At 52.3% G+C, this 9,249-nt stretch overlaps 2 protein-coding genes across 3 annotated transcripts; one reads left to right on the forward strand and one right to left on the reverse strand.

Annotated features, from left to right (window-relative positions):
- The first annotated feature begins 1,445 nt into the window (after nt 1-1,445).
- On the forward strand, nt 1,446-5,009 carry SLC25A35 (solute carrier family 25 member 35). 2 transcript variants are annotated; one of them, XM_019665980.1, is made up of 6 exons: nt 1,446-1,603; nt 1,988-2,384; nt 3,240-3,305; nt 3,749-3,901; nt 4,238-4,372; nt 4,543-5,009. In XM_019665980.1, the coding sequence occupies exons 2-6, from the start codon at nt 2,010-2,012 to the stop codon at nt 4,714-4,716; spliced, it is 903 nt and encodes a 300-aa protein (XP_019521525.1). In that variant the 5' UTR covers nt 1,446-1,603; nt 1,988-2,009; the 3' UTR covers nt 4,717-5,009. The 2 variants fall into 2 exon arrangements, with proteins under 2 accessions (XP_019521525.1, XP_019521524.1); XM_019665979.1 differs by lacking the exon at nt 3,749-3,901 and having other exon boundaries at nt 1,508-2,384.
- A 102-nt stretch (nt 5,010-5,111) lies between these two features.
- RANGRF (RAN guanine nucleotide release factor) lies at nt 5,112-6,527 on the reverse strand. Its single transcript, XM_019665981.1, has 5 exons — nt 6,324-6,527; nt 6,118-6,234; nt 5,784-5,940; nt 5,608-5,693; nt 5,112-5,383 (listed from the first exon to the last, which is right to left on the reverse strand). The coding sequence occupies exons 1-5, from the start codon at nt 6,398-6,400 to the stop codon at nt 5,260-5,262; spliced, it is 561 nt and encodes a 186-aa protein (XP_019521526.1). The 5' UTR covers nt 6,401-6,527; the 3' UTR covers nt 5,112-5,259.
- Nucleotides 6,528-9,249: the final 2,722 nt, after the last annotated feature.

The following is a 9,249-nucleotide window of genomic DNA, read 5'->3' on the forward strand; positions in this document are numbered from 1 at the left end:
CTTATACGGCGAGTATATAACAAACTCTGTATTTTGAGTGGAAATGTTAGGGGGTCGTCTTATACGCCCAGTCGTCTTATACGCCGGCAAATACGGTAATCAAAATGAAAAACGCGGGTAAATGCTTGAGGAGAAAAGCAGGATGGAAGTGGCTTGAATGTGGAGAATTTGAAAAGCTTCAGGGGTCTGAAGAGACGAAACTCAAGGTAAGGGATGATTTGGAGATCACCAAAAGAAAGGGGCAATGACATTCATATCCAGCGGTGGAAACAGAACACACAATGGGACCTGGGGGTCTAACGGCTCCGGGCTTTTCAGGAAATCTGAAAACTGAACACCAGGTGGAAGTCCAACAGTTTCACTCAGGTATATGCAATAGATGATTATTCCAATTTTACAAAGGAGACTCTGAAATGTTAAGTAACTTGCCCAAGGCCATTCAGCTGGTAAGCAGGAAGAACCAAACTGGAACTCAGAAGGCGCTCTAAGTCTGGCGGCTGCCTCACACACAGGTGAGCCCTCTACCTCTTTCTCCAACCCCAGACGACATCCCCTAGTCTCCTGCCTTTTCTCTCCAAGCCTTCTCCCTCAACCCCTTCCCAGCTAGCTTCCCTAGTCTCTTTTCTCAGAACTTCTTCAGTGATTAACCATTACTAAACTCTTGAGCAAGGGCAGCAGTTCATCATCTCAGGATCTCTCCCACTTGCTGGCCCTGTATAACCTAAGCCCAAGGATCTAGATCTCTGTTCTGGTGTGGCCGGCCTTCTCCTCCAGGTTGCTGAGGATCAAAGGAGCGTAGGGATGCTTCCTTGCCCTCCATCAGGAACCCCCGCCCTCCATCAGGAACCCCCGCCCCCCGCGCCACTCCGCGCCCGCAGCCCGCCACACCCCGGCGCTAGAACCTACAAATACTTTTTTCAACCTCTGGAGACCTGTTCCGTCTACTAGGTGCGTCACATCTGCCCCACGGGCAGAGCCGCAGCTTCCAAGCTCTCCAGGTGCCTAAACCCAGCAGGGAGTAGATGTCAACAGTTGGGCAATCCGCCCCCGGCAATGACCTAGCATAGAAGGCGAAGGAGGGCGGAGCCCGCAATAGGAGCATCCCCCAAAACCCCCGTGGTGGACTGCTGCCTTCGCTTTTGCCTTTGTGCCCGTCCAGTAACCCAGGGTCGAACCTCTCCTCTCAGCCAATGATAAAACCTCCACTCTCCCAGGACCCCTCCAAGAGATCTGAGGCCGCGCGTTCCTGGCCCTGGCCCTGGCTCTGACGACCGAGCTGGAAGGGTTAATTCCAACTGCCTCTAAGCCGGTTCCGGGGGCCGGGTCGCCCGGAGCGCCTCCCATAGGCCGCGGAGCCCACTCGGCGCTGATTGGCTGAGGCTCTTGGCTACGGCTCTCCAAGGTTCCCCATTGGGCGTCACGCACCAGTGACTGAAGTGTGGCGGCTGGTCCTCCCAAGGCTACCCCGCAGGGAGCTGCTGCGGACTCCCGCAGCTGCCTGGGAACTTTCATCCCTGGCCAGATTCCCGACTTACTTCCCCGATCCAGATCTCGTTGCTGTCCAGAGAACGCCACCGGATCTTCTCCCGGATCCTTTCCCTCCGTAACCTGCTGGTTTTCCTTTTCCTTGTTCCTAGCTCCAATCTCCCAGTTTCGCATCTCCCTCCCCTACTTCGGGCCCCCAGTAGCCGGCTATTCTCAGCATTACACCTGCTGTCCTCCTGGCTTCTGCCTCTCCTTGACCTCAGCTCCTTTCATCAATAGGGCCCTGTCATAACTTTCTCATCAGACTCTCCTAGCCTCTCTTCTCTTTGCCAGTTCCTGACTCCTACTAAATTCCTTTGACCTTCTGACATTTGACCCTGACACTGTTGACTCCCGAACTTAAATTCCTACCTCCTGCAGCTTGGACTGCTGAAACTGAGGTCTATCTTGGTTTCTGACCCCGTTTCTGTAGTTCATTTTGATTTTCTTACTCCTGGGCCAGTTCTTGCTCCCGCTACCCCACCATGGACTTCTTGATGAGCGGCGTGGCAGCCTGCGGAGCCTGTTTGTTCACCAACCCCCTGGAGGTGGTGAAGACCAGGATGCAGTTGCAGGGAGAACTGCAGTCCCCTGGCACCTACCAGCGGCACTACCGAAACGTCTTCCATGCCTTCATCACCATCGGCAAGGTAGACGGTTTGGCTGCCTTGCAGAAGGGCCTGGCCCCTGCCCTCCTATACCAGTTCCTGATGAATGGCATCCGGCTAGGCACCTACGGGCTGGCTGAGGCTGGAGGCTACCTGCACACAGCTGAAGGCACCCTCAGCCCTTCCCGCAGCGCAGCAGCTGGGGGCCTCGCTGGAGTCATGGGAGCCTACTTGGGCAGCCCTATCTACATGGTGAGAAGAAGGGTCTTGTCTGGGCCTTAAGGCAGACCCTTGGTGTAGGGTGTGGGGGGAGGGAGGGAGGCCTGGGCCTTCATAACCTGATACTGATGTTGGAAGTGGATTTGTGTAGGGGAGGGTGAGGAATTTGAATAACATACCTCAGCAAGTATCGAGATCAGGGGAAGTCCTGGGCATCACAGAATTATAATCTCACAGTCTGCCCCCTTTGAGTTATTTGGTATAGGTGAAGGGTCCATAGCCTGAGGCCCAGAGAGGTGAAGTGACCAGCTCAAGGTCACACAGCTGCTTATTGCTGGGACTAGGCTCTGCTTAGTGCTCCTCCTAGAAAGACACTGAAAGGCAGTGAGTTCTGTAGAGGAGAGACAGTCTGGTCTCACTCCTAGAGTATGAGATTCAGAGACAGTGACCTGTCCAAAGTCAGCTGGATACGTGGCCCCAGAGCCTGCCCCAAAGTCTGACGGGGATCCTGGTTGTGTGGTGGCTGGAGATTCAGTCTGCGAATAGGAACTGGCATGAAAGGCTGGACACTCAGGTCTTACCTAACGTGAACAGTCATAGGAAATGATGCCATTCTCCAAACTCTCCATCCCCCACCCTTATCCACAAGAGAAGGAGGATGTAGCAGAGGTTGAGTGTCTTGCGGTGCTAGGAGATCAATCCCCTGGGACTGAAGACAAGGGACACAGAGTCTCATGACCAATTAAGTGGGAACAACAATAATTATCAGATTAAAAGGATATTCATTACTGAACACCCTAGAGGAAGTGTGAGGGGGTCAGGCATTTGGGTCTGTGAGATGGGAGAATGGCTCCTGGGCCATAGGCTGTGATACTCTTTTGTCCCCAGGTGAAGACACACCTACAGGCACAAGCAGCCTCAGAAATTGCCGTAGGATACCAGTATAAGCATCGGGTAAGGTGTTTCCAACCCTGCTAGAGTCCCTGCCCATTCTCTCCCATTAGCCCCCAGCTTTCCGCCTACACACAACAGCTCCAATCTAACCATGGCTCTGCCCAGCCCATCAATTCAGTCCCACTCTGCCCCTGAAGTCCACCAAGACCCTCTTTCCCACATGTTCCCATTTCCTCTAGTCTTCTGCACCTGTTTCCCCTACCCAGTTCTCCTAACCTACTAATGTCCTCACTTCCATACACCCTGACCCTATTCTGGACTGGTGAAGGAGGGAACAACGGGGCGGTAGACAACTGAGAGGCCACATTCTGGCACTAAGTCCCCATAGAACTGGTTGTCTAGACATCGGATGCCTGTTAAGGACCTGTCCTTGGCAGTTAGAAGATGGCAGCCCCTAATGCCAGGATGACTGAACCCCACCCCCATGGTCTTCCCCCAACCAGGGCATGTTTCAGGCTCTAACCGAGATTGGCCAGAAACATGGTCTTGTGGGGTTGTGGCGCGGGGCCATAGGCGGCCTGCCCCGAGTTGTCGTCGGTTCCTCCACCCAGCTGTGCACCTTCTCATCCACCAAGGACCTCCTGACCCAGTGGGAGGTACTGCCCGGGGAAAGGGGTGGGGCCACCTTGGGAATATGGGCAGGGGGAAGCACAGGGTGAAGTGGGCGCTTAGGGGTCAGTGCCAACCTTCAATGTGAGGGTGTGGCAGGAGGGCTTGGGGGTCACCCTCTACACCCTTCCCACAGGTTTCTTGTCACTTTTTCCCGGAAGATGTACCTGAGTCCTTTGGCGTCATCACACTGTGTTATAACTAGTAGAGTGGAAGCTCTCTGAGTTACCAGCTCTCTAATGTATCCACAGGGAAGGGCCTGTCCTTTCCTCAGGGTTGAATGATTGACTGATTGACAAAGCTCTTCCTCCTTCCCCCCTTAGATATTTCCTCCCCAGAGCTGGAAGGTGGCTCTGGTAGCTGCCATGGTGAGTGGCATTGCGGTGGTCCTGGCCATGACACCCTTTGATGTGGTTAGCACAAGACTCTACAACCAGCCCACAGATGTTCAGGGCAAGGTAAAGGAGTGCTCTGGAGTATGGGCAGGCAGGGAGAGCCGGGGGTGGGGGAAAGAAGATTGCTGGTGCAGGTGGGACAGCCTAAAAGGCAGCCTACAGAGGTGAGGCCTCTGGTGGGCTCTGATAAACTCCTTCCCTATGTTCTCCCTCCCTCCCCAACCTGCTCTCAGGGTCTCATGTACCGGGGGATACTGGACGCTCTGCTACAGACTGCTCGGACAGAGGGCATTTTTGGCATGTACAAGGGTATAGGAGCCTCCTACTTCCGCCTTGGCCCCCACACCATCCTCTCCCTCTTCTTCTGGGACCAGCTGCGCAACCTCTACTACACATACTCCAAATAACAATATCCACTCTTCCACAATCCACCAAGTCAGCACTCCTTGGACAATCCTGCCTCCATTACTATGTCCTGGTGACTTCTGACCAGGTGACCTTTCATCTGGGGACAGCCAATCCCACTCCACATCTGTTTTCTCAGGGTTGAATCACTACAAGGGATAGTTTCCCTCCCTTCCTTGGGTATCGCTTTGAACTTTCTCTACCTGTCCCCCTGTACATTTCACACTCCTCCCTCAGGGCTGAGCCAGTCACTCCAAAGTAGTATATTTTCTCCCTTTCTCCACTGCCAGCCTTGGGTCCCTTCTGATCCCATGCACAACTTTAAACTCCCCCCTCCAAGATCAAAGAGAACTGGAGAGACCTGGGTGTCCTGTTAGATTCAAAGGCACAGAGATTATACTGTTATAAAGCAAGTTTATTTCTGCAAAGAGGTGTCTTATGTTTATGCACAGGGGAGAAATTTGGGAAATATATCCAACCCTTTGTTCCCCTTACAGAACGGGGTCCCCAAGTCTTCAGCAGCATCATGCAGCGTTTCAGCATCTTTACTGGGGACCAAAGATATTGGGATCGTGAAGAGTCAGACTGGTCACCAGCTGTTCAAAGTCACCCAGGCTCCAGGGCAGAAGTGACAGATTGTCAGGGCCAAGAGATGACCTATTGTCAGGGCTTGGGGGTGGGGGAACAGATGAAGAGAGAACATCATCCAGGCTTCAGGTTTGGAATCTCCCACTTCCTGTTCCCTGGAGGACCTAGGTATCTGTGACCCTAAACCTCTGGGCCACTCCCACTTTCTTGAGGACCCCACCAGCTAATCTCCCTGTTCTGCCCCTCCCAGCCTATTCTCGGGGTGACCCCAGTCATGAGCCAAGTGCTCTTTCTGTTCTCCTTACGGGGGCTGATTGAAGGTGAGCAGGAGATCGGTCTGGTATTGGGGCAGCCGCAGCAAGGCCTGGTGCAGTGTCACATCCTTTGCTACCTAAAAAGATCAGAGTCAGGATGCTTACCTAATCCTCTAAAGCCTCCCCTTTGACTCCTCCAGGATATGTCACACTCCACCAGCCCTTACCTGCTGGTTCTCTTTAGCTACCTGCTGCTTGCCAGAGAGAACCCAGGCTTCTTCACAGCAGCCCCTCAAGGCCAGGTTCTCCAAAGGGATGGGCTGCACATCCTCCACTTGCACAGCCGTAGCTTCCTGCACCCCGCCAACGTCCTCAAAGTGGTACCTGGAATTGGGGAAGCTGGGTCATGGAGTGCTATCTCTTACTGACCCTCCCTCCCCAAGCATCTTTCAGTCTAAGCTTCTGGTGATATGGTGTTGCCCTGATTAACAGATCAGCCGTAGGCCCCGCCCACTTCGGATCTGGCCCTCCCATTGGCCAGCCATGGGCCTGCCTCCTTACCTCGCGGCTGCTTCTCCACCAACATGGGCCTGCAGCTCTAGAAGTTCCAAGATCAGGCTCTGGTCTGTCACACGATGGCAGAAAACTTCTTGATTGTCCGGGACCGGTCGGAGGTCGCTGGGGAGAGGTGAGGCGGACTCTGGTTGACCCCCGCTTCGTTCCGCAACCCACCCGATTGGCCCCCATTGGCACCCGAGCCTTCTCACCTTATGTCAATGGCTCCTGGAGGGAGAGTGGCGGAGAAGGCGCCCCCGAACAGTGGATAGTCTCGTGTGTGCTCCATGGGCCTGAAACTAGGGTATAAGCATTAGAGAGATTTTAAAGAAACCTAAATGGATCCACGTGGCATAGCCTCCCTGCGTTTCGCTACAGCCACCGCCACCGCCGGTCTTACTTAGCTCCTGGCCCTTTAAGACTTGGCCCCGCCCTAAGATTGCGCTGGCCAATCGGCGCCTGTGCCTTCAGCCTCTGTCCAGCGGCGCTGCTGCGTTAGGCCACGCTCTTAGGGCGCGGGGCGGGATCGCCGGGTCAGTTGATAGCGAAAACCACGGTTTAGGACTTGCGACGTCTTTGTGGTCACAAACTCGCGCCCGCCAGCTTCCTCCTTTTAAATGGGCCACACATTCCAAGAATGTCGCCTGAGAGCCACCTTAGGGGTCGTTGCTCGTCCAAGGCACCGACGCCTAGATGGGGTCCCTGAGTCAAGGGAGAATAGTTTCAGGCTTATCCAGCTCCCTTCCCCAGGCCTCTTGACAGCGAATGAGCTGCCAACCAGGCCGCTAAATCCCAGATCGGATGATGGGAATTAAGGGAACAATAGGGCCGGGTTAGGATTCAGGCCTCAACGCCTTCCTGAAAGCGAGACCTAACCCCAGGGGTTATATATCCAATCCGTCTCATATCTTCGCTATGAGAAAGCTGTAAGGGAATGGAGACGGGGTGGTGGGTGGGGGCCTTACCGCCCCAAACACACCTGGAGGAAAGCTCGGATTAAACCCTCTGTTGTTTTTCTTTTATAGATTTTTAGAGTGTAGTTAACATTTCTGCTTAATTATATCCTCCCAGCTCATTTCTCAATTCGCCTTTGATCCCCAACACCTGGCAGAATGTTTCGAGCATAATAGACCCATTATGTACTGAGTGATTGAATAAACCCAATAGTGTGAATTCTGGAACCCAAGAGACCACCCATGCCCTCAGGGGTTCTAGATATCACCTACTTCCCAGCCAAGAACATGTTTCTTCTGCCCTGCTCCCAGACATGAGAAAGAGGGTTCTCATCCTAAGGCCACCCCACCCAGGGGGTTCCAAGTGGTGACCATACCTCTGGACCATAATAATTTTGTAACACTGGGGTCAGGGGCACAATTACTATTTTGGTCCCTTACCTTGCCAGGCCCTGTATGAAGAGCTGGAGGTACAATGGCAATTAGGACACAACCTCTGCCTCACTGGAGTACACTTTGAGTCTTAAAGATTGATTCAGAATTCACCAGGGCATCCTAGGGGTATTTTAGCCAGGGGGAACATCAGGAGCAAAGACTTGGAGATGAAAGTGTGTTTGGGGGAATGCAAGTACAGATTCCGCAGACTTACTATGTATGGTTCAACTTAAAGATTTTTCTTTCATCTTTACAATGGTGTGAAAGCCATATGTATTTAGTGGAAACCATACTTTGAATTTTGAATTTTGATCATTTGCTAGGCTAAGTGATATGTGGTATGATACTCTACAGTGTATTCATTGTGAGACATGATTTTGTCCAGCTGTAGGATAATGTAAGTGTTCTGAGCATGTTTAAGGTAGGCTAGTCTAAGCTATATTGTTCAGTAGGTTAGGTGTATTAAATGCATTTTTGACTTATTATATTTTCAATTTACAGTGGATTTATGGGACGTAACCCCATTGTAAGTCAAGGAGCATCTGTTTATCACTTTGGCAAGGGTGCACTGGAGAATAGGATGCAAGGAGCTGTGAACAATGAGACTGGAGAGGTGACCATGGCAAGGTTTTTATTTTTATTTATTTTTTCATGGCAGGGTTTTTATAGAGCATACTAAGGAGCTTGGATTCGTCACTTCTGATAGCTAGCATCAGACTTCTCTCAGTCTTATTTCTAAAACATTGTTGTTAGGATTAAAGGAGGCATGGATGTAGCTGAATCTGAATCTGTTTCTGGGCAAAGAGAGTGGACTATGTTTGATCCAAGAGAAATTCTAGAGAGGAGGGGAGTGTTACAGACCCCAGAAGGAGAAGGAGCCCAGACATAGGGAACAAAGAGAGACAGGTCAGAGAATTCTACCCCATGCTGCCTCTTTCAGATGGGGAATGACAGACCTCTCTGTGTCTCCCTCCCCATTTCTTCTGACCTGCCATCTGCTCCTGCTCTCCACCTGGGGCAATACCAGCTCTGGCTACTTTGTGAATAATAAAGCAGATAGGGAACCCTTGGGACCTGCAAGGGTGTAGATGTTATAAGGGCCCTGGCACTGGGCACAAGGGGTGGGGGCGTATTCATGGACCAGAAGGAGGTCACACTAGATTATGGAGACTAAGGAGACAGCCCCCCAACTTCCTTATTTTGGTTCTTTGGCATGCCAGGTGTCATACTCTGCTATGAGCCTTGTGCAGCTGGGGTCTCCTGGCCCTCCTCAATTCTTGAGCTCCTGGGGCATGTGTTAGGTAGGCTCTTCCAGGTGGTAGGAAGTAGAATTCCATGAAGTGACAGAGGTACAGGGCCAGACCTCCTCTGGGAGAGTAGCGTTGAAGGCCACCCTAATGTGGCAAATTCCCACTCTTGACACCACTTCCCTCTCTCTCACCCTTCACCTCTCTCTTTGCATCTGTCCCTTCTTCTGGACCTCCCAACTGCTAACGCCCTGTGTGTTCAAATTCAAACTCCCGAAGAGACAGGATCTAACTGGGCTGATTAGTTGACATTCAATCTGAAAGTATCTATTAATATTTGGCTAGCTCTCCTGCTTGGCCACTTCCCAGGCCACTGGCCAGACATGAGTGAGATCTTTGGTCCAGCTGGCTATGGACCAAATGGACTAGGAAGATGGGTATCATGGGACAAACCTTGTTGGCCAAGATGGCCCATAGCCACTTTTCTCAGGAGGGTGTGAGCT

This window comes from Hipposideros armiger, unplaced genomic scaffold (genome assembly GCF_001890085.2).
Source record: "Hipposideros armiger isolate ML-2016 unplaced genomic scaffold, ASM189008v1 scaffold_457, whole genome shotgun sequence".
In the NCBI taxonomy this organism is placed as follows: domain Eukaryota; kingdom Metazoa; phylum Chordata; class Mammalia; order Chiroptera; family Hipposideridae; genus Hipposideros; species Hipposideros armiger.